At 46.2% G+C, this 25262-nt stretch overlaps 2 protein-coding genes across 5 annotated transcripts in view; both read right to left on the bottom strand.

Moving 5' to 3' along the window:
* Positions 1–9743, bottom strand: part of LOC125543355 (disease resistance protein RGA5) — a 120733-nt gene extending 110990 nt beyond the window's left edge. The window contains exon 1 of the mRNA XM_087544682.1: positions 9632–9743. The gene's annotated coding sequence lies outside the window, so the exon portion shown is untranslated. The remainder of the gene's footprint in view (positions 1–9631) is intronic.
* On the bottom strand, positions 484–9751 carry LOC125543188 (disease resistance protein RGA5). Of its 4 annotated transcripts, none has more exons than XM_087544698.1 (9): positions 9632–9751; positions 9116–9530; positions 6854–6970; positions 6664–6746; positions 6419–6560; positions 5162–6025; positions 2192–4194; positions 1993–2079; positions 484–851 (listed from the first exon to the last, which is right to left on the bottom strand). In XM_087544698.1, exons 6-8 carry the CDS (start codon positions 5989–5991, stop codon positions 2036–2038), a joined length of 2877 nt encoding a protein of 958 aa, XP_087400824.1. In that variant the 5' UTR covers positions 5992–6025; positions 6419–6560; positions 6664–6746; positions 6854–6970; positions 9116–9530; positions 9632–9751; the 3' UTR covers positions 484–851; positions 1993–2035. The 4 variants fall into 4 exon arrangements, 3 of the variants coding, with proteins under 3 accessions (XP_087400824.1, XP_087400822.1, XP_087400821.1); XM_087544696.1 differs by having other exon boundaries at positions 9459–9530; XR_015617250.1 differs by lacking the exons at positions 9116–9530; positions 9632–9751 and adding an exon at positions 1721–1785 and having other exon boundaries at positions 6854–8464.
* Positions 9752–25262: the final 15511 nt, after the last annotated feature.

Here is a 25262-nt window from a genome sequence, read left to right as displayed (position 1 = left end):
TGGGGCATCACCACTGGAAGGAGAGAGGGGGGGTTAGTGGAAGGAGACGGATCACAAGAGAGAGTCAGGGAGTGCCTTGGATTCGCTTGATGCCCACGAATAGCAGATCGATGGTGCCTCTAGGATGGCGCCACGATGCACGAACTCGAGCAACCACAGAGGAGATGATGGAAGCCGAGGGCGGTTGAAGTCGCCTTCCGTCGGACCTGGAGGCGGCGAGGTCCATTCCATGGAAACAAAGTTCACGCTTGGGTGGTGGTCGGTGGAGAGAGAGAGCGCGCTTTGTGCACAGCACGGATGAAGTCGACGGACAAAGTTCAGTCTTTTTTATACCAGAAAATACCAGGCAAAATAGCGAGTACAGTAATCAGAGTCATTTTCATTTTGTATGTACTCCCTCCATTCCAAATTACTCGTCGTGATTTTAGTTCAAAACAGAGAAAGACACGTTGGTACAACTACACTAGTAAATATTTTCTCAAGTAACAACACATACTACCATGCAAAAAAAGACCCAATTTCAGTCATTACAAATACGATAATACACCCGTGACAAAACATGCAAAACAAAGCAACAGCGATGGCTCTCAGACAAAACAAAGCAAGGTATACTATCCTTGTAAGAGATCAACTCACTCCAACACCTTTACTTTGTCTATTATTACAAAAACCAATCAATCTCTCTTTCTGCAAGCCACTGTCATTTCATTTAAAAGAAGCTCATCACACAATTAACTTTCACCGTAGCTCGAAACTTTTTCAATATTCAATTCTGTGAATAAATCGGCGCCCACACGACGTATGTGAAATATCTCGGATGCCACCAGCAGTAACCTGCACATCCCTGCTACCTGCAGATTGCACAAGTCAATTATTTGTTCTTTTCTTTTTTGAGGGAAAGTCGATTCTCTGCTAGCTAGACCAAACATCCGGTATGCATCATCCCTCGTTTTCCAAACAGACTAAATAACTAAAACTAGCCTAGCAGAAATTCATCATCCAATTACAGAGTCCCTCCATACTAACAGCAACTGTAGCAAAACAGAAACCACACTGCACATTGTTCGTAATATAAGGAGCAAGCGGACACTTAAAGATGTATCACAGTACCTATAAGATTCAGATTACCTCTGATTTACATACTAATTCTGAATGTTAACCACAGGATTACTTTTTCTCAGCTAGACCAATAGAACATTGAATATGAAACTTTACCAACTAAATAGCTGGGCTCCATGGGGAAAATATTTCTGACGCAAGCATCATTCCTTTTTTTTTTACCAAATAGACGATGCTACCCAGCAGAAACGAGATTCCTATTTTTACCCCTGAAATTCATCACCCAATCACATAGTCCCTCCATGCTAACAGGAATTGTATAAAAACCAAAAGCACATTGTCCAGTATTCAAAAGATAACGGGCAACCGAACACTTAAACAAGATATAATCCACTGACTGTTTTCTACTGCGAAAAAGATTATTTCCTGTACAACACTACCTCTATGATTCAAATTATTTTGGCTAAGATACTGTTTCTGAATTCTAACCATTTTTCTCTAAAAGTCATATATAGACCAAAACCTTCATAATCAGCTAGCAATTGATGCCATAGCACAGCAGTTCGACCATATAGACTCCTAAATTTTAGAGCAGTGAAATTAGTGCCTAGCACTTTAGTTACAGAGATATGCTTACATAAAGATAAATAAATTGTATAACCTGTGGTACTTGTCACCTAAAACAGCATCCCATGTCCATCAATTTCCCCATTAGCAACTATCCTTCTAAAAAATTGCACAAAACAAGCCTTAGCTTTCATCAGCCTTTTCCACAAAAGAGATCAGGCAAGTTTCACACTACACTGTGCCAAGTTCACTTTTCTGGTCAGATATTGGGCTATGGAGCGTAGTTGATCAATAGAATGACAAGCTGGGCTCTAGGCATGGGGAAAGAAAGATGGAGAACATAATAGGCAAATATGTACTACATACCGAGAGAACTTCTGATATAATGTGAGTCGCTCTGCTTCAGATATCAGTTCACCCGCTCATACTCCAATAAATCGTCATCATGAGCACCTTGGGAGATTCAGAGATCAAATCCATGCACACAGAAAGCAATAAGGTCAGGCGAACATGAGAAAACACATTCATACGTGTACGAGTAATTAGTTAGGTGCAGCGTGAGCACCTTCTGCTATTTCCGGGTACATCCAGATTCCAATCTTTGGGTGGTTGGGATGGGCTTCGAGGGCGCGCCTCACCGCAGCCTCCGCTTCCTTTGCCTCCCCAACCCTCGCTCCACCACAATACATCCAAACCCTGACATGCCGCCGAAGGGAGAGCAGGTTCCCCTGCAGGCCCAAGTCGAAACCACAGTTGCCATCCTCTTTCGCCACCCGCACGCCAAGAGTGAACCCAACATTTTCCACCCTCGGCAAAGCCCCTGGTTCAAACATGATTTGCGCTGCTGACCCACAAATCAATTGGAAGTCTACCATACAGCGGAACCCATCGGCACGGATGACTAGCAGCCGTTGTGTTTGGTGGGTGCTCTTTATGTAGAGACAGCGAAGGGACAACAACCCCCCAATGATTTCCACGTCCTCCTGCTGCACTTCCTTCACTGATGTGAGGATTAACTGGGAGAGGTTCGAGAGATGTGAGGGGTCTCTCTTTATCCACCCTCGCAGTGCAGAGAGTTGGCTGGGCATCCTAGACACAAATTCACGGAGATGTACAGGAGGCACCCAACGTTCTCCCAAGAGATCCATCAGTTCAAAAGATGTTTCTTCTGAATTGTTACCAATAATTAGAATTTCGATGTGATGTAGGTTGCACAGAGACTTCACGAAACCTTCATACAAATCCAAATTACCATCCTTGAAGCTAATCTGAAGCTCCCTCAGCTTTGCCAGGTTGCCAAGCTCTTGTGCTATGTTCAGAGAGACCCAGAACCCCCTCAACACTTCAATGGATGTCAGATTCTGCAACACACCAGGAGTTGGAACCACCTTACTGGAAAAAACATTTAGGTAGATTAATCTTCGCAAATTAAAAAGAGTGGAAGGCAATTCCCTGATTCCAAAATTGCCTCTAAGATCCAACACCTCCAAAAACTGCAGGTTTCCTATCTCAGTCGGGAGTTCACTAATAAGAGTACCTGCTAGACCAAGGTACCTTAGGTGAATCAAATGTCCAACACCCTTGAGGTTAAGCTGCAGGCTGCTACTTTCCCCAAGGTTACAGTTCCACAGATCAAGTACACGCAGAACTTCAAACATTGACAGACTTGGCATGGTACTAACAGCAGGTGGAAAGATAGTAATTGACCTCACTCGTGACATACTCATGATATTTGTGAGAGGCTTGGCTTGATGATCTTCCATTTTATTCTGAAGGGACAAACGGCGGACATTACTTTCTGAAGATATGCTATTCCCAGTGCCATCCAATACATTAACAAACTTTGCTTCACGTGACAAGTTGCAGATAAGGTCCAGAACCATATCATGTACACGGCAAGCATGTACCTGGCCTAGATCATCATATATTGGCTGGATCATACTTCTATTAATGAGCTGGTTGAAGTAGTTTAATCCGACCAAAAACAGGCTGGTCCCTTGATCTCCATGGTGGACAAATCCTTCGGCCACCCACTTCCATATCAGTCTATCTCTATAAATCGTGCTATCTTCCGGATATATACATAGGTATAGTAGACAAGTTTTCAGATGGGACGGTAGATTATAATAGCTGAAAGAGAGTATTCTTCGCATCTCCTCTAAACTATTATCTTCTGTTAGTCCAGAGCCAAGGGATTGGAGCAGAACATCCCACTCACGCTTTGGCTTCACGTGCTGTCCTCTAGCCAAAGCACTAGCAATAGTAATGATGGCTAGTGGTACCCCACCACATTTTTTCAATATATCTTTAGACACTTGTTCAAATTCATTTGGACATCCACTCTTGTCGGGAAATATTCTCTTATGGAAGAGCCTTCTGGAATCATCAGTAGAAAGAGGTTTCATTTGATAAATCGAATCATTAGCCGACGAGCAACATGAATTGGAGACACTGACAATGCGGGTTGTGGTGATTAGCCGACTGCCTTGATTATTCCTGTTAGAGAAAGCCAAGTTGATGCCTTCCCACAATTTTTCATCCCATATATCATCAATTATGACCAGATACCTACATTAGTTCAGAGTATCAGTGTAAGGTCTATACACATCACAAAGCTGAGGGCCATACGAATATATGGGTGGAACTATACATCAATAAGTGCACATATTCAGAAACAAACTAATAAGAATCAGGCGTCTCAATCTCGACAATTTGATCTTAATAACTGTGCATTACAATCAGATGATGAATAAAATGAATACAAATTTAAGATTCAAGGGAGTAGAACACGAAGAGCAAATTGCTGCATCAGTGACATAGATAGAAGTACAATTAATTTGTTACTCCGTCTGATCCAAAATAAATGTTTGAACTAAAACCACGACACTTATTTTGTATCGGAGGGAGTACAACATTTCAAATATTACAATGGTTAGGTAGGTCTATTAGAAAGATCAACATTTCAAATATTACAATGGTTAGGTAGGTCTATTGGAAAGATCGGAGCACTGATTTGCCCATCAATATACTTTATGGCCGCTGATGAACCTCCCGGAGACTCAAATTTTAAATGACATTATCCTTTTGAGTATATGATGTGATATCGAAGAGCGAATTTAACTTCCTGGGGTATTAAGAGCAAAAGGGTAGCCTTTGGTGCACGATGCACCATTTTGGTGTATTATTTGGTACAACTGTTATTATGCTCATTATTTATATCTTTGATGAAATGTACAACGCCTAGATGAATTTCTTAGACCAATGGCAATAAATTTAAGCCACTATAATTACTGCAGTGAGAAGTATTTTACTATTTCTTCAGATAAAGGAGGGGGGGATCAAACATATATACTCATACAGTCTTGAAACTTAGTACCTATAACCTTTGCGGTTTACTGACCTTAATGAGAAATTATTCTGAACTGGTCTTCTGTGTGATGGTTATAATGTATTTGTACATCATTAGTTGGACAACTAGCATAGGAAACGGACATAGTATCATAGTAGTATCATTTTTGCTGCAAGTGATGCATACCTCTTGTTCTCGAGGAATTCATGAAGCTTGTTGATAAGCTGCCTTTCATCCAACATGACAACATCTGAGTGGGATTTTCCGAGATCAATAAGGATATCCCTAAAAACCTTCTTGACATCAGGGTTCTGACCGACGGGGACAAATGCCCGACAATCAAAATCACCTTTAATCTTCTCATATACTGCTCTAGCAAGAGTGGTCTTTCCCAACCCTCCAAATCCAACAATGGAGATCTTCTTCAGTTTCTTGTTAGATGCATCGTCACCCTCAATGGAGAGCAAACTCAAGAGGTCTTCATCCCTCTTCCCATAAATGCCCACCAGCTCTGTCGCTTCTGTGTACAACGCCCGAAGCCGAGGATCGATAGCAATTGCTTCTGTGGGATTAAAAGCAATACCATCGAGCTTGTTCCTGCCACGCCTAGCAGCCACCTCCTGGAGTTGCTCCTTGATTTCCTTGATGGCGTCAGCTATCCGATGGTGATTCTTTCCTTTCTTGAACAAGCTGATCATCTTGTTCTTGAGCTCCTTGAATCTGCCGGTGTTGTCGTGAGGCTGCCGAATACCTTCGACGCGTACGAGGAACTTGTCGACGACATCCTCCATGTTGTAGGAGAGCTCTCTGACCTCATCGGCCCAGAGCTTGACTTGCCTGTCGAGCTGGTCCCGTGGCACGGCACCAACCTTGATGAGGGCAGCGTGCATGCTCTCAAGCTCCATGGAGAGAAAGCGGACGTCTTTCTTGACGCGCTTGTGCAGGTTGTACTCATCCATGAGCAGCTGGCCCAGCTTGGGGAGCAGGCTGCCCATGGCACCCGTGACGACCTCCATGAGCAGCTTTCTTTACCACCAATCAGCTAGAAACCTGCAAATGCATGAATTTGGGGAGCTGTAATCGAGCTCTAGGACAGAGTTGAAAACTAAGAACTTAGCAAATCAGCAGGTAAGGTGTGGATGTGAAACATTTCAGTAGAGCAGAATAGTAAGAAAGATGAGATAAATTTAGCAGGCCGCTAGCCGGGTCAATGGACTTGAGGCATCGTGCTGTGAATGACTAGAAACTGTATGGTTCTTGCTTGTTGTTCCACTGCCACTCTTGAATCAAGCAACACAAATCAGACTCTCAAGCAAGCTCGGAGGCTGGATGAGATCCCCAACAAGCTGGATAGATTCCAGGCAGCGCAATGGAGGAGAGGACAGAGATGAGGCGAAGGGAGCACTCAGTGGAGACTGGAGACAGAGCAGAGGAAGACCCCACCTTTTGTTCTTCACGACAGAGCAAAACACAGCGGCGGCGTCCTCGTCGGATGGTCGGCGGACAACGAATCGGAGCGGCGGCTGGGCACCAGAGGCAAGATCCGGATATGGAGGGGACAAGATGGCGCGCTGCTTCACTCGATCTGGAAGAACAAGAAACTAGTAAGTACAGTATAATCTAGGAAATCAGCAGATATTAACAAGAAGGTGGAAGATTTCAGTAGAGCAGAATAGCAAGGAAGTTACCAGGCCGCTAGCAGGGTCACTGGATTCCATGCATGCTGCTCTGAATAATGACCGGAAGCTCCATGGTTCTTGCCACCCTGGACCTGGATTCAATCAATACAAATCGATTAGAATCTCAAGCAGGAGACTAATAAATTTCAGATCCAACCATTGCTACTTTCAACTGGAAACAAATCGACAGGAAATATACCCAAAATGTCCACGGTCACCAATAGGGCAGTCAGTTGGCCAGGGGAGGCGGGATGAGATCAGCAACAAGGGCGGATGGATCTTGATTATTCCAGGGAGCGCAATGGAGGAAGGGAGCCTTCAGTGGAGATGAGATGAGAGGAAGACCAACAATGGCAGTCAATCGAGAGAGAAAATTATTACTCTACTCTAGCACGCTCTTCAAATAAGTACTAGAGGGAGGGGATACATAGCCCCGCGACCCCTCTGCAAAGACTGATTTGTTTATTCAGAGACACGCATTCTGATGAATATAATGCAGTACCACCAGTCATGCTTCACGTATCATTATTCCTAAATGGCGCTTTCGAAATTGAAGCATAATCCTCCAGAAACATAACCTCACATTTGACAGCTTGAAGTTATGCTAAACCAGGGTTATCCTCCTTTTTGAATTTTTTTTTACTTGTAGTGATGCTAAACCAAACATCAAACGGTTTAGCATCGATATCTAAGGCTAGATTTCCATTTTTTTTTGGAGAAGCCAGTGAAACAAATAAGTTTAGAAACAACTATTTAGGGGAAACAACACATGCTTCACTGCATTAAGGGCATCTCCAACGCGGCTCACCAAATCGCCCATATATGTTTTGATGGGGTAGTCCGGACACTTTTAGTCTTTCAACACATATGCCCATTCTGGATGGACCGGTCCAAACATCCGAAATCCTCAAGGTGGCCCTAAATAGTCAGGGGAGTGTGTCGAGAGGTCCGCTACGCCGGACTACGTCACACTGGTGCCATCTAAAACACCGGCCGTCTCATGAACTATTGCTGCATTCACACCCTATCCGCCTACCCAAATTGAAGCCTGGCTGCTCCTCTTACCGCATTTATCATTGTCGGGTGGTCGGCAAGCCGCTTGAGGAGCCTACTCCAACTATTAAATGTCGGCCGACAACCCCCAAACTTTTATCTCTCATTTCTCCACCTATCCACGCCGGCGACGCCCATAGTAGAGCCCCCCCCCCCCTCACACCCACCCCCCTCCCTGCCGGACGCCGAATGTCGTCACTAAGGGCCGCCATAAGATCACTTGGTACAAGCAGCTTCGTAGGAGCACCGCACCAAAATAACAACAGAGGTCTACAACACGAATGCTCTGAGCCATGCCTACGTACATTTAGCTGGGCCAACCTTCGAGCTCCCCATGACCGAGATCGGAGGAGCCGGAGGAGGAGGATGGCGACCCTAAGGTGATGGCAGAAGTCTAAGAGGAAGAGGTGCTCACGAAGGAGGATGTTCCTAAGGACGAGGCGTAGGCAATGACTGCTGAGGCTGCGACTCTGGCTGGCGGGGTGGATGGGGTCCTTTCCATGGTAGAGGTGGAGAAGAAAGTGTGCCTCATGCTCTTGGAGGAGCAGCCTGCGGCCGTGGCGCAACTCAAGGCAGAGCACATAGATGACACTATCGTTGTGGCGCTCCTCAAAAGGACCCGGAGACCATCCACAACAACCAGGTGATGCTCAAGGCTCATGAGGGCGAGGAGCCGGAGATGCACGACAATGATGAAAAAGTGGCACACGTCAGTGGCTTCTGTGGGTTCCCGCAAGCGACCAACGACAACGAGGGTTGTGGCTCCGCGTGCGCGGGGGGCGGGGGGGGGGGGGGGGGCGTGGGTGGTCATCAGCCTCAGCTCAACACAGAGGAGTAGGACATTTAAGTTTTACTTTTTATTAGCGGTCTTTTGAGTTGTAAAATAGCTCGGTGTCCACCTTGTTTAAGGGATGGGTTGTATGACCAGTGCCTCGTGGACATTTGGGGGTGTATGTGTGACTAACATCGTTTGAGATGCCCGTACCCCTGCCAGTTGGGTTGGTCATCCATGACAACTAGGCGGTGCTCAAGGTTAATGAGGGCGAGGAGGCGGAGATGCACAACAATGATGCAAAAGTGGCACACGTCGATGCCTCTAGTGGGTTCAAGGCGGCTCCGGCATGGAGGGGGGGGGGGGGGGGGTCATCGGCCTCACCACCAGCATGGAGGAGTAGGATATTTAAGTTTTACTTTTGGCAAATTTAACATGCTCCCTCTTACCCCCTCTTTTTACATGTGAGGTTAGAAGGTAAGAGTTAATCAAACCACTAATTAGTTTTTATTAGCATTCTTTTGAGTTGTAAAATGGCTCGGAGTCCACCTTGTTTAAGGCGTGGAGTTGTTGGCCAGCGCCTGGCGGACATTTTGGGGGCGTATGTGTGACTAACATCGTTTGAGATGCCCTTACCCGTGCCAGTTGTGTTGGTGAATCACATGCCAGACTTATTGCATCTACCCCTCTCTCCTCTATCCAGACATTGGGCAGATGGTAAAGTTCTCCTATGCAATACAAAAGCAATGAATACTCTGTACCAAACCGAAATATTCAAACTGGACGGAGGGGCTCAATCCATTACCAGTTACAAAGAGGAAAGCTAATTAGTTACTATAGTGTCATTAACTGATAAACGTTATTAGACATGCATTGGTCCTATGTCTTCACCAATCAAATTTTTCCAGCGAATCTTTACTGGTCACTAATATTCTCTTACTACCTGCCTTTTGCATTCAAAATATGAAATTACTATTACCAAATATCTTATAAGAACTTATAGCCGGGTCAGTGGATTCTATGCATGGTGCTCTGAATAATGACCGGAAACCTGCAAAATAGATGAATAAGGGGAGCTGTAACCCAATCCAAACTTAATTTCAACGAGCTCCTCTAGAACTGAGTTGCCAATCCAAACTGCGAGATTCGGACCTTTGATGCTTCACGGCAGAGCAGAAAACAGTCGCGGCGTCAGCGTCGGATGGCAGAGCAGAACAGAACAGAACAGAGCAAAACACAGCGGCTGCATAGAGGCCGCTTCACTCGATCTGGATGAATAAGTAAGAACTTACAATCTAGCAAATCAGCAGATTAATAAGAAGAGAATAGCAAGAAAGATGGGAGGGAAAATTTTACCAGGCCGCTAGCATGGTGCTCTGAATAATGACTGGAAACTAGCACCCTGGATTCAACCAATGCAAATCGATGAGACTCGTCAAGCAGGAGAAGCAATAACATTTTAGACCCAAGCATTGCTACTTTACTGGAAACAAATCGACAAGAAACATACCCGGAGGTTGGATGAGATCAGCAACAAGGCGGATGGATCTGTTCAAGGCAGCACAATGGAAGCCGGGACAGAGGAAGTCCAACAGCGGTCAAGAGAGTAAACTGCTTGAATACATTGGTACTCCGTACTAGATAGATACAGAGCCCCACGACCCCACCCTGGAATCTTACTGGAAACTCGGCGGTTCTTGCTTGCTGTTCCACTGACACCCCGGAACCAGGCAACACAAATCAGACATTCAAGCATGAGAACTCCCTTTTTAGATCCAATAACTTGTAAAAAAACGGTCAGAGCGCCGCCAATGGAGAAAGAGCAGATCCGTGAGGCCAGATCCGTGGCGGCTGGGCACCAGAGGCCAGATCCGTGACGGCGCTTCGTGGAGGTCGCTTCACTCAATCTGCAAGTATAATCTGGGAAATCAGCAGATGAACAAGGAAGGTCGGGATGTGGGAGATTTCAGTAGCAAGAAAGATGAGACAAAGTTACCAGGTCAATGGATTCGATGTGTGGTGCTCTGAATAATGACCGGAAACTCAGTGGTTCTTGCTAGCTGTTCCACTGCCACCCCAAATGATTCAACCAACACGAATCGATCAGACTCCCAAGCAAGCAGTGAAGCAGGAGAAGTAAGTTTTTAGATCCAAGCGTACTTTACTTCAGCTGGAAAGAAATATACCTCTGCTCCACAGGTGTCAGGGGCGGAGATTGGATGAGCTCACCAAACAACAAGGCGGATCGATCTTATTCCAGGCAGCGCAATGGAGAAGAGGAGGACTGAGATGAGAGGAAGGGAGCACTCTATCGGTGGTGGAGATGAGGACTGAGATACAGAGGAAGACCAGCAACAGCAAGTCAAGAGATACACTTTTGGCCCCCAAGATGCCTCTGAATAGTACTGCTTTTGCCTCATGTAATCATTCAGTGCGGTGGGTCATACAGGGGCATATGGTCCTCTCATTTCTCTGAATATCCCTCGTGCACCTCCCAGGCATTTACCCGCTCATTCATGTGCCCCGGGCGAAAGCCTCAGATCCATCTCTGGATCGGACAGCGATGGCATCTTGATGTCATTTATCCCCTTTGAGGGCGTTATTTTTGGAGCCACAATTCTGTTGTTGGTAGCTTGATGTCTGGGTTGGAGTGCTTGTTGGGTTGTTGGAGTGTAGGGTGGTGGCGGTGGAAGTGATCTATGGCAGCGACAATTCCTTGGTCATTCTGGTGCTGTTGGTTGACCTATCTCCTGGGGGCTCGTGGCGGCGGTAAGGTCTCGGAGTTCGGTGCCCTTCGACGACGCCTGAGTTTGGTTGCCTTGCATAGTGTTCTGGTTCCCTCTATTTGTGATGGTGGCCGTGGTGTGGCCCAGAGGAGGTGCAGTGCTGTCTCGATGGAACATGGCCTTTCGGCACGATCTGCGACTCTCTCCGTCTTGTCGTGGCTGGTAGTGGGAAGCCCTTCGACAATGGCTGCGACTCTCCTAGTTCTTCAAGGTACAGGGTGATTGCAGGGCAGCAGGCGACTTCTTCTCTACGTCTTCTCGGTGACGTATTTCCTTTTGACTGATCCAAAAATACTTGTTCCCACTCTTCTTGGTCTGACTAGTGGTGATGAGTGCTAAGCTCTTGGTGTTGGTTGCTTGCCAAAGTTCATTTCTTGTTCTTCTCTCTTGTTCCTTGTGCCTTCTCTTTTGTTCTTTGTATCCTCTGACGTGTGTCGGGTGTTACTTTTGTAGCCGTTGTGTTGTATCTCAATCTCATCTATGATAATGAAAATGGTTCAGGCCGGCGTAAGCCCGCCGTAGCACCGTCAAAAAAAAAACTCTCCTCTCATTTCTCTGAATCTCTCTCAGTTACTTTGTCAGTCCAAATCATGCATTTACCCCCTCTCACTCCTTCATGAAGGCATTTGTCAGGTGGTAAATTACTCCTATGCAGTACTCAAAAGCAATCTATACCGAAAATACCTAATGGATGTCGGATCCCAATGCACCTAAATTGAAAAAATAATTAAGAAATTGCAAAAAAGTTCAAAAATTTCTTGAAACATTTTGGAAACATATGTGGTCTAGTGTTATACTCGTATAAAAAGTTTCGCGAAAGAATGACTTCAGGGCAAAAAATAAAATTTGTGAGTATAAAAGCGTGAATAGTAACTTTTATATAGTGTCGATTTTGGTTTCTTTTCCGCATAATACCATGAAAGTCATTGCTTCGTGAATCTTTTCACATGAGTATAACACAATATCATGTTTGTTTAAAAAATCATGAATTTTGGATTTTTCTTTTGCAATTTCTAAATTAATTTTTCAGTTTAGATGCACTGGCATCCACGTCCCAATCTCAATCTGGACAGAGGAACTCAATTATTACCAGTTGAAAAGAGGAACGCTAATAAGTAAATACTTTCGGCTGGGTTTATAAGTCAGGATTTAGATCTTTGATTTGATTAATAAAACATTTATAATATGCCAGAACAATTATATAGTTAGAAACTTTGTTTGACGATAAACTTAGAGCAACTCCAACGGGCGGATCCAAACGGACGGCGATTTGGTCCACTTTTTGTCCGTTTGGGTCGGCCAGACGGACACGGATGTTCGCTTCCGCATTTGGGTCGGCACGTGCGCCCAACGCTGGCCTGAGCCCATTTTTTACGGCGAAAAAAAATGAACGCATGCATATTAAGAAAGAAAAACAGCATTAATTAAACATTAAAGCCGGCCATGAAGCCGGCAAGAGTCCACGCGTCCACATTTGCATTTAAAAAAATAAAAACAGCCTAAACTACGAGGCGGCGCGCTGCCCTAGGTGTCCTCGTCGTCGTCCTCGGGGTTTGTGAGGTCGATGAGTGTCGGCGCCAGCCCGGTCCAGGCGAACGCCGTGTACCAGAGCGCCGTCATGTCGGGCAGTGCTGGCGCAGGCAGTGTCGGCGCGGGGGGTTGTGCGGCCGCCTGTGTAGCCGCGGCCTGGCGCGCCTCCTCCTCGGCCTCGCGCTGCTCCTCCTCGAGGTCGCGCTTGAGCATCTCGAGGTTCTCGCCGTCGTGGCGCTCCTCGGCCACCCTGATGCTGCACCAGTGCTCGAGGTACGCCTGCTCCTGCGCCGGCGTCGCTCCCATCCAGACCGGCGGCGCGCGCACTCACTCGCGCACTACTCCCGTCCAGGAGTAGCGCTCGATGGGGGACGGCTCGGGCTCCGCCTCCGAATTGATGGGGGACGGCGGGGCAACCGGAGGCACCACGCTGTCGCCCGCCGCGGAGAGGGTAAGGGCCTGCGCCATTGCCGCCTCGTACCGAGCCTCCTCTTCCGCCTCCGCCCTGCGCCGCTCGTCCTCCTCGCTCTCCCGGAAGACGGCCGCAAGTGCCGCCTGGTAGGCGTCGTCCGCCACCTGGTCCTCCTCGCGGACGACGAGCGTCGGTGGCGGCAACCTCCGGTCGACCTCGCGCACGCCCCGTCGCCTTGCCTCCTCGTGCTCGAAGGCAAACCACCTCGCCCAGTTGGGCGAGTCAGTTGCGTAGGTGGCCTCGCGGCGCTGCTCCGGCGTCAGCAGCGCCGCACCTCCTCCGCGTGAGCACGAACCGACCGCGGCGCCGCCGGCACTGGGATCCTCTCTGGATCCAGATGCCAGTCGTGCGGCAGCGTCACGTCGGGATACGGCAGAGGCTGGCGGTGCTGCCAGTGCACTCCGCCTGGTGCACTGTCACGTTCACGCGCTGCCTCTGCCGGCGAGGCGCCGGCGCCGGTGGAGGCGGGAGGAAAGGGGTGGCAGGGGACTTGCCCTTGGCATTGCTACCGCTGGCGCCGGAGAAGAGGCCCATCTCGTTGTGGTTTGTGGTGGCTAGTGTTGGGGAACGTTGCAGAAAACAAAAAATTTCCTACTCGTTTCACCAAGATCCATCTAGGAGTTCATCTAGCAACGAGTCATCGGATGCATCTACACACCTTTGTAGATGGCGCGCGGAAGCGTTCAAAAGAACGGTGATGATATAGTCGTACTCGACGTGATCCAAATCACCGATGACCAGCGCCGAACGGACGGCACCTCCGCGTTCAACACACGTACGGGACGGGAGACTTCTCCTCCTTCTTGATCCAGCAAGGGGGAAGGAGAGGTTGATGAAGATCCAGCAGCACGACGGCGTGGTGGTGGATGCAGGGCGTCACAGAAGCAGGGCTTCGCCTATACAACGAAAAGGGGGGAGAGAGGGAGGCGCCAGGGGCTGGTGTGAAATCCCTCCTCTCCCCCCACTATATATAGGGGTGCCATGGGGGGGCGCCGGCCCTAGTAGATGAGATCTACTAGGGGGGGCGGCGGCCAAGGGGAGGATTCCCTCCCCCCCAAGGCACCTAGGGGTGCCTTCCACCACATGGACTCTTCCATGGTGGAACCCTAGGCGCATGGGCCTATAGGGGCTGGCGCCCCAGCCCACTATGGGCTGGGTTCCATCCTATTTCAGCCCATGGGGCCCTCCGGGATAGGTGGCCCCACCCGATGGACCCCCGGGACCCTTTCGGTGGTCCCGGTACAATACCGATAACCCCGAAACTCGTCCCGATGCCCGAAACAGCACTTCCTATATATAATTCTTTACCTCCGGACCATTCCGGAACTCCTCGTGACGTCCAGGATCTCATCCGGGACTCCAAACAACATTCGGGTTTCTGCATATACATGACCGAGACGACTCTCCGGTCAATAACCAACAGCGGGATCTGGATACCCATGTTGGCTCCCACATGCTCCATGATGATTTCATCGGATGAACCACGATGTCGAGGATTCAATCAACCCCGTATGCAATTCCCTTTGTCAATCGATATGTTACTTGCCCGAGATTCGATCGTCGGTATCCCAACACCTCGTTCAATCTCGTTACCGGCAAGTCACTTTACTCGTACCGTAATGCATGATCCCGTGATCAGACACTTGGTCACTTTGAGCTCATTATGATGATGCATTACCGAGTGGGCCCAGTGATACCTCTCCGTCATACGGAGTGACAAATCCCAGTCTTGATCCATGTCAACCCAACAGACACTTTCGGAGATACCCGTAGTCTACCTTTATAGTCACCCAGTTACGTTGTGACGTTTGGCATACCCAAAGCACTCCTACGGTATCCGGGAGTTACACGATCTCATGGTCTAAGGAAAAGATACTTTGACATTGGAAAACTCTAGCAAACGAACTATACGATCTTGTGCTATGTTTAGGATTGGGTCTTGTCCATCACATCATTCTCCTAATGATGTGATCTCGTTATCAATGACATCCAATGTCCATAGTCAGGAAACCATGACTATCAGTTGATCAACGAGCTAGTCAACTAGAGGCTTACTAGGGACATGTTGGTGTCTGTTATTCACACATGTATTACGATTTCCGGATAACACAATTATAGCATGAATAAAGACAATTATCATGAACAAGGAAATATAATAATAATGCTTTTATTATTGCCTCTAGGGCATATTTCCAACAGTCTCCCACTTGCACTAGAGTCAATAATCTAGTTACATTGTGATGAATCGAACACCCATGGAATTCTGGTGTTGATCATGTTTTGCTCTAGGGAGAGGTTTAGTCAACGGATCTGCTATATTCAGGTCCGTATGTACTTTACAAATCTCTATGTCTCCATCTTGAACATTTTCACGAATGGAGTTGAAGCGACGCTTGATGTGCCTTGTCTTCTTGTGAAACCTGGGCACCTTGGCAAGAGCAATAGCTCCAGTGTTGTCACAGAAGAGCTTGATCGGTCCCGACGCATTGGGTATGACTCCTAGGTCGGTGATGAACTCCTTCACCCATATTGCTTCATGTGCTGCCTCCGAGGCTGCCATGTACTCCGCTTCACATGTAGATCCCGCCACGACGCTTTGCTTGCAACTGCACCAGCTTACTGCCCCACCATTCAAAATATACACATATCCGGTTTGTGACTTAGAGTCATCCAGATCTGTGTCGAAGCTAGCGTCGACGTAACCCTTTACGACGAGCTCTTCGTCACCTCCATAAACGAGAAACATTTCCTTAGTCCTTTTCAGGTACTTCAGGATATTCTTGACCGCTGTCCAGTGTTCCTTGCCGGGATTACTTTGGTACCTTCCTACCAAACTTACGGCAAGGTTTACATCAGGTCTGGTACACAGCATGGCATACATAATAGAACCTATGGCTGAGGCATAGGGGATGACACTCATCTCTTCTATTTCTTCTGCCGTGGTCGGACATTGAGCTGAGCTCGATTTCATACCTTGCAACACAGGCAAGAACCCCTTCTTAGACTGATCCATATTGAACTTCTTCAATATCTTATCAAGGTATGTGCTTTGTGAAAGACCTATGGGGCGTCTCGATCTATCTCTATAGATTTTGACGCCTAATATATAAGCAGCTTCTCCAAGGTCCTTCATTGAAAAACTCTTATTCAAGTAGGCCTTGATGCTGTCCAAAAGTTCTATATCATTTCCCATCAAAAGTATGTCATCTACATATAGTATGAGAAATGCTACAGAGCTCCCACTCACTTTCTTGTAAACGCAGGCTTCTCCATAAGTCTGCGTGAACCCAAACGCTTTGATCATCTCATCAAAGCGAATGTTCCAACTCCGAGATGCTTGCACCAGCCCATAAATCGAGCGTTGGAGCTTGCACACCTTGTCAGCATTCTTAGGATCGACAAAACCTTCCGGCTGCATCATATACAATTCTTCCTTAAGGAAACCATTAAGGAATGCCGTTTTGACGTCCATTTGCCATATTTCATAATCGTAGAATGCGGCAATTGCTAACATGATTCGGACGGACTTTAGCTTCGCTACCGGTGAGAAAGTCTCATCGTAGTCAACCCCTTGAACTTGTCGATAACCCTTAGCGACAAGTCGAGCTTTATAGATGGTCACATTACCATCCGCGTCTGTCTTCTTCTTAAAGATCCATTTATTTTCTATGGCTCGCCGTTCAACGGGCAAGTCAGTCAAAGTCCATACTTCGTTTTCATACATGGATCCTATCTCTGATTTCATGGCTTCTAGCCATTTGTCGGAATCCGGTCCCGCCATCGCTTCTTCATAGTTCGAAGGTTCACCGTTGTCCAACAACATGATTTCCAAGACAGGGTTGCCGTACCACTCTGGTGCGGAACGTGTCCTTGTGGACCTTCGAATTTCAGTAGGAGCTTGATCAGAAGTATCTTGATCATTATCATTAACTTCCTCTCTAGTCGGTGCAGGCACCTCAGGAACATTTTCTTGAGTTGCGCCATTTTCCGATTCAAGAGGTAATACTTCATCAAGCTCTACTTTCCTCCCAGTTACTTCTTTCGAGAGAAACTCTTTCTCTAGAAAGGACCCATTCTTGGCAACAAAGATCTTGCCTTCGGATCTGAGGTAGAAGGTGTACCCAACAGTTTCTTTTGGGTATCCTATGAAGACGCATTTTTTCGATTTGGGTTCGAGCTTTTCAGGTTGAAGTTTCTTGACATAAGCATCGCATCCCCAAACTTTCAGAAACGACAACTTAGGTTTCTTACCAAACCATAATTCAAACGGTGTCGTCTCAACGGATTTCGACGGAGCCCTATTTAAAGTGAATGCGGCAGTCTCTAAAGCATAGCCCCAAAAAGATAGCGGTAAATCAGTAAGAGACATCATAGACCGCACCATATCCAATAGAGTGCGATTACGACGTTCGGACACACCGTTACGCTGAGGTGTTCCAGGCGGCGTGAGTTGTGAAACTATTCCACATTTTCTTAAGTGTGTGCCAAACTCGTGACTCAAGTATTCTCCTTCATGATCTGATCGTAGAAACTTGATTTTCCTGTCACGTTGATTTTCAACCTCACTCTGAAATTCCTTGAACTTTTCAAAGGTTTCAGACTTGTGTTTCATTAAGTAGATATACCCATATCTACTTAAATCATCAGTGAGCGTGAGAACATAACGATAGCCACCGCGAGCCTCAACACTCATTGGACCGCACACATCAGTATGTATGATTTCCAATAAGTCGGTTGCTCGCTCCATTGTTCCTGAGAACGGAGTCTTGGTCATCTTACCCATGAGGCATGGTTCGCATGTGTCAAATGATTCATAATCAAGAGACTCTAAAAGTCCATCTGCATGGAGCTTCTTCATGCGTTTGACACCTATGTGACCAAGGCGGCACTGCCACAAGTATGTGGTACTATCATTATCAACTTTACTCCTTTTGGTATTCACACTATGAATATGTGTAGCAATACGCTCGAGATTCATTAAGAATAAACCATTCACCATAGGAGCATGACCATAAAACATATCTCTCATATAAATGGAACAACCATTATTCTCAGATTTAAATGAGTAGCCATATCGAATTAAACGAGATCCCGATACAATGTTCATGCTCAAAGCTGGCACTAAATAACAGTTATTGAGGTTTAAAACTAATCCCGTAGGTAAATGTAGAGGCAGCGTGCCGACGGCGATCACATCAACCTTGGAACCATTCCCGACGCGCATCGTCACCTCGTCCTTCGCCAGTCTCCGTTTATTCCGCAGCTCCTGCTGTGAGTTACAAATATGAGCAACGGCACCGGTATCAAATACCCAGGAGTCACTACGAGTACTGGTAAGGTACACATCAATTACATGTATATCAAATATACCTTTGGTGTTGCCGGCCTTCTTGTCCGCTAAGTATTTAGGGCAGTTCCGCTTCCAGTGACCCCTCCCTTTGCAATAAAAGCACTCAGTCTCGGGCTTGGGTCCATTCTTTGGCTTCTTCCCGGCAGCTTTCTTGCCGGGCGCGGCAACCTCCTTGCCGTCCTTCTCAAAGTTCTTTTTACCCTTGCCTTTCTTGAACTTAGTGGTTTTATTGACCATCAACACTTGATGTTCCTTCTTGACTTCTACCTCCGCTGATTTCAGCATAGAGAACAACTCAGGAATGGTCTTTTGCATCCCCTGCATGTTGAAGTTCATCACAAAGCTCTTGTAGCTTGGTGGAAGCGACTGGAGGATTCTGTCAATGACCGCATCATCCGGGAGATTAACTCCCAGCTGAGACAAGCGGTTATGTAACCCAGACATAGTGAGTATGTGCTCACTGACAGAACTATTTTCCTCCATCTTACAGCTGAAGAACTTATCGGAGACTTCATATCTCTCGATCCGGGCATGAGCTTGAAAAACCATTTTCAGCTCTTCGAACATCTCGTATGCTCCATGTCTCTCAAAACGTTTTTGGAGCCCCGGCTCTAAGCTGTAAAGCATGCCGCACTGAACAAGGGAGTAGTCGTCAACACGTGTCTGCCAAGCGTTCATAACGTCTTGGTTCTGTGGGACGGGTGCTTCACCTAGCGGTGCTTGTAGGACATAATCTTTCTTGGCAGCTATGAGGATGATCCTCAGGTTCCGGACCCAGTCCGTATAGTTGCTGCCATCGTCTTTCAGCTTGGTTTTCTCTAGGAACGCGTTGAAGTTGAGGACTACGTTGGCCATTTGATCTACAGGACATATTGCAAAGATTTTAGACTAAGTTCATGATAATTAAGTTCATCTAATCAAATTATTAATGAACTCCCACTTAGATTAGACATCCCTCTAGTCATCTAAGTATTACATGATCCGAGTCAACTAGGCCGTGTCCGATCATCACGTGAGACGGACTAGCCAACGTCGGTGAACATCTTCATGTTGATCGTATCTTCTATACGACTCATGCTCGACCTTTCGGTCTACTGTGTTCCGAGGCCATGTCTATACACATGCTAGGCTCGTCAAGTTAACCCTAAGTGTTTTGCATGTGTAAAACTGTCTTACACCCGTTGTATGTGAACGTAAGGATCCATCACACCCGATCATCACGGCGTGCTTAGAAACGACGAACTTTAGCAACGGTGCACAGTTAGGGGAGAACACTTCTTGATATTGTTATGAGGGATCATCTTATTTACTACCGTCGTTCTAAGTAAACAAGATGCAAAAACATGATAAACATCACATGCAATCAAATAATAAACGTGACATGATATGGCCAACATCACATAGCTCCTTTGATCTCCATCTTGGGGCTCCATGATCATCTTGTCACCGGCTTGACACCATGATCTCCATCATCATGATCTCCATCATCGTGTCTCCATGAAGTTGCTCGCCAACTATTACTTCTACTACTATGGCTAACGCGTTTAGCAATAAAGTAAAGTAATCTACATGGCGTCTCTCGATGACACGCAGGTCATATAAAAGAATAAAGACAACTCCTATGGCTCCTGCCGGTTGTCATACTCATCGACATGCAAGTCGTGATTCCTATTACAATAGCATGAACATCTCTTACATCACATATAGATCATTCATCATTCATCACAACTTTGGCCATATCATATCACAAACCACTTGCTGCAAAAACAAGTTAGACGTCCTCTAATTGTTGTTGCAAGTTTTACGTGGCTGATTTAGGGTTCTAGCAAGAACGTCTTCTTACCTGCGTTAAAGCCACAACATGATTTGTCAACTTATATTTACCCTTCATAAGGACCCTGTTCATCGAATCCGCTCCAACTAAAGTGGGAGAGACAGACACCCGCCAGCCACCTTATGCAACTAGTGCATGTTAGTCGGTGGAACCGGTCTCACGTAAGCGTACGTGTAAGGTTGGTCCGGGCCGCTTCATCCCACAATACCGCTGAAGCAAGAAAAGACTAGTAACGGCAAGAAAGTTGACAAATCTACGCCCACAACTAATTGTGTTCTACTCGCGCAAGAAGAACTATGCATAGACCTAGCTCATGATGCCACTGTTGGGGAACGTTGCAGAAAACAAAAATTTTCCTACTCGTTTCACCAAGATCCATCTAGGAGTTCATCTAGCAACGAGTCATCGGATGCATCTACACACCTTTGTAGATGGCGCACGGAAGCGTTCAAAAGAACGGTGATGATGTAGTCGTACTCGACGTGATTCAAATCACCGATGACCAGCGCCGAACGGACGACACCTCCGCGTTCAACACACGTACGGGACGGGAGACGTCTCCTCCTTCTTGATCCAGCAAGGGGGAAGGAGAGGTTGATGAAGATCCAGCAGCACGACGGCGTGATGGTGGATGCAGGGCGTCACAGAAGCAGGGCTTCGCCTATACAACGAAAAGGAGACGTAACGGGGAGAGAGGGAGGCGCCAGGGGCTGGTGTGAAATCCCTCCTCTCCCCCCCACTATATATAGGGGTGCCATGGGGGGGGGGCGCCGGCCCTAGTAGATGAGATCTACTAGGGGGGCGGCGGCCAAGGGGAGTATTCCCTCCCCCCAAGGCACCTAGGGGTGCCTTCCACCACATGGACTCTTCCATGGTGGAACCCTAGGCGCATGGGCCTATAGGGGCTGGCGCCCCAGCCCACTATGGGCTGGGTTCCATCCTATTTCAGCCCATGGGGCCCTCCGGGATAGGTGGCCCCACCCGGTGGACCCCCGGGACCCTTCCGGTGGTCCCGGTACAATACCGATAACCCCGAAACTCGTCTCGATGCCCGAAACAGCACTTCCTATATATAATTCTTTACCTCCGGACCATTCCAGAACTCCTCGTGACGTCCGGGATCTCATCCGGGACTCCGAACAACATTCGGGTTTCTGCATATACATATCTTCACAACCCTAACGTCACCGAACCTTAAGTGTGTAGACCCTACGGGTTCGGGAGACAAGCAGACATGACCGAGACGACTCTCCGGTCAATAACCAACAGCGGGATCTGGATACCCATGTTGGCTCCCACATGCTCCACGATGATTTCATCAGATGAACCACGATGTCGAGGATTCAATCAACCCCGTATGCAATTCCCTTTGTCAATCGATATGTTACTTGCCCGAGATTCGATCGTCGGTATCCCAACACCTCGTTCAATCTCGTTACCGGCAAGTCACTTTACTCGTAACGTAATGCATGATCCCGTGATCAGACACTTGGTCACTTTGAGCTCATTATGATGATGCATTACCGAGTGGGCCCAGTGATACCTCTCCGTCATACGGAGTGACAAATCCCAGTCTTGATCCATGTCAACCCAACAGACACTTTCGGAGATACCCGTAGTCTACCTTTATAGTCACCCAGTTACGTTGTGACGTTTGGCATACCCAAAGCACTCCTACGGTATCCGGGAGTTACACGATCTCATGGTCTAAGGAAAAGATACTTTGACATTGGAAAACTCTAGCAAACGAACTATACGATCGTGTGCTATGTTTAGGATTGGGTCTTGTCCATCACATCATTCTCCTAATGATGTGATCTCGTTATCAATGACATCCAATGTCCATAGTCAGGAAACCATGACTATCAGTTGATCAACGAGCTAGTCAACTAGAGGCTTACTAGGGACATGTTGGTGTCTGTTATTCACACATGTATTACGATTTCCGGATAACACAATTATAGCATGAATAAAGACAATTATCATGAACAAGGAAATATAATAATAATGCTTTTATTATTGCCTCTAGGGCATATTTCCAACAGCTAGGGTTTGCTAGCGACGAGGGAGCAAAGGACGGCAGATGGGGATGGCGAGTTTGGATGAGGACGGCCCCGCCGCACGGTCGGCTTAGAAAAGAACGAGCGTCGTCGCTGACGCGTGGGCCCGTCGTCATAAATTAAGCTGACCGCGTGGGCAGCGGGTAGTTGGACGGCCGCCATGTGGGGACGCGGCGAACAGCGGGAAGGCGCGCGAAGCGTCCGTTCGGCGTCCGCGCCGACGCATTTGGAGCGCAAATTTTGGCTGCAAATGTGTCGGCGCGGACGCGACACAGACGTGATTTGGGTTTGGGTCGGCGCGTTGGGCCATCACTTTTGTCCGCGCCGACCTAAACATACGCAGGCGGACGAAATGGGTCGGCCCTTTGGAGTTTCTCTTAAAGATATAATTTTTTCTATTAAATTTCAGACAAAAAAACGTGTGCTCGATTTATAAACCCAACCACTAATGTAATTATTCAGTGGGTCATATAGAGACAATAATTATTTGGTTGGTGGGTCAGTGCACTATTTTCTCTGAATAAGTATAGAGTATTGTATATGGTCCATCATTTCTCTGAATCTCTCTCAGTTGGTCAGTGCAGTGCACCTGCTAGTCTTCATGCGTTCATCACTTCTCTCCTCCATGCATTTATGCGTGAATAGTAATTTTTATAGTGTCGATTTTGGTTTTTTTGCCAACAATACCATGAAAGTCATTCCTTCGCGAATCTTTTCACATGATTATAACACAATATCATGTTCATTTAAGAAAATCATGAATTCTCAATTATTATTTTTTGCAATTTCTAAATTATTTTTTCAATTTTGATGCACTGGCATCTGCGTCCTAATCTCAATCTGGACAGAGGAACTCAATTATTACCGGTTGCAAAGAGGAACGCTAATAAGTAAATACTTTCGGTTGGGTTTATAAGTCGGGGTTTAGATCTTCGATTTGACTAATAAAACATATATAATATGACAGAACAATTATATAGTTAGAAACTTCGTCTGACGACAAATTTAAAGATATATTTTTTCTATTAAATTTCAAACATAAAAATGCGTGCCCGACTTATAAACCCAATCAAGAATGTAGTTATTCAGTGGGTCATACAGAGACAATAATTACTCAGTTGGTGGGTCAGTGCACTATTTTCTCTGAATAGTTACAGAGTACTGTATATGGTCCTCTCATTTCTCTGAATCTCTCTCAGTTGGTCAGTGCAGTGCACCTGCCAGTCTTCATGCATTCATCACCTCTCTTCTCCATGCATTTATGAGCTAATGACACTAGTAATTATACTCATCAGCGTTCATCTTTGCAACTGGTAAAGAATTGAGTCCTTCCCTCCAGTCTGAAAATTCTGGTTTGGTAGTGAATATCCGTCGCTTTTGAGTACTACAACTAGGGAAAGCTTGTCGGGCCAATAATGTATAACATAATTCATAGAAGCCATAATTTGAAATATATAATTTGGACCCATCGCAACCATTTATGTATAACAGAAACATGTTGCAACAAACAATGACAACCGAAGTTACAAAGTAACAACACACTGAATTTGGATTCATATCAGTCATGATTCAGATAGTTCATAAATCAACGAGTATTCTTCATTTTTTAGAAAAGGAAACAAGTATTCTTCATAGCACATACTCATATCAGCCATCAATCCAAAAAGGCTAGCTTAATTTATAAGTTGCTAAATGGTGAAGGACGTCAATCGATGTGTGCAATCTTCTGTAGATCAGACCACTAATCAACCAGAGTTGCTAAACCAAAACACTTACTAGAGTAATCAGCATATCAGTTAACTACACATGCAACACAATGTTGGGCTTTCAGAGGAACATCTGAGCTCATGCATTAGGTTGCCTATCTAAATCTTGAGAGGAACATCTGAGCTCACCCCATGAGGCTAAAAACAATGGTCACAAGTTTAGCACTTTTTTTAATAAAATATCAAAAGAATTTTTGGGCAGCAAGCATCAAAACACAAAATTGCGCACCATATTGAAGGTAGCACAAGAATCATGAATATGTAGAGCTAACGAATCCCCAGCACAAACCCCCAATATAATCACATCAGTGTATGGAAATAGACCTTAAATCAGGGTTTGGAAGTTCAGAACCAGAAACCTTGCCTGCAAAATTGGGCGATCATGAACATTCGCTAAACTGTAACAATAAACACATAGTCTCAGATCACAACTTCAACCTTATCTTCAAAGTTGAGCAGTCATTGACATACAAAAAACTATGACAATAAAATTCAGTTCACAAATCACAACCAAAGTAACAGAATCATGTTAACACACAAACACGAATAGTGCAGAAAAGATATGATCCATGAACAGTACACACATGTACTTGAGATTAAATCTAGAGATCTTCGAGGGCGGTAATAACAAGCCATTGAAGAGAGCAGGTTATCCATGGGGCTTCCCTGGAGAGCAGACATTTAGAGCTTATTAGTTAGCCAAAGATAATGGCTATTGATAATACTAGTATATGTGAGAAATTACAATAAGCAATACCCCGCTGAAACTTACAGAGGTTGATCCAGTGACAACTATAGCAAGAAACCTGCTCTTTTGCATTTAATTCACAACTAGAGTAGTTGCTTAAATATGGTAGACTTGAGCAAGAAAATTAAGAGAACCAACCAACACTATACTTGTGCCCTCAATGGTGAATAAAATTGACTAGTGACTATCACTCGGTCACTCTGTTGGAGTTAAACACGAAGCAACAGGAGCGACACG

Source organism: Triticum urartu, chromosome 1A, assembly GCF_056163025.1.
Source record: "Triticum urartu cultivar PI428250 chromosome 1A, HENAU_Tu73, whole genome shotgun sequence".
NCBI lineage: Eukaryota > Viridiplantae > Streptophyta > Magnoliopsida > Poales > Poaceae > Triticum > Triticum urartu.
The sequence above is the reverse complement of the archived record's forward strand: the minus strand, read 5'-3'. Positions and strand labels throughout refer to the sequence as shown.

What these genes read in the sequence shown, in the direction of transcription:
- LOC125543188 (XM_087544698.1), bottom strand. Translation starts at nt 5,991, where the DNA reads ATGGAGGTCGTCACGGGTGCCATGGGCAGCCTGCTCCCCAAGCTGGGC. An exon ending in GAATTCCTCGAGAACAAGAG is followed by an intron (nt 4,195 to 5,161) that starts GTATGCATCACT and finishes GAACTAATGTAG; the next exon opens with GTATCTGGTCATAATTGATG. An exon ending in GTACCCGGAAATAGCAGAAG is followed by an intron (nt 2,080 to 2,191) that starts GTGCTCACGCTG and finishes GAATCTCCCAAG; the next exon opens with GTGCTCATGATGACGATTTA.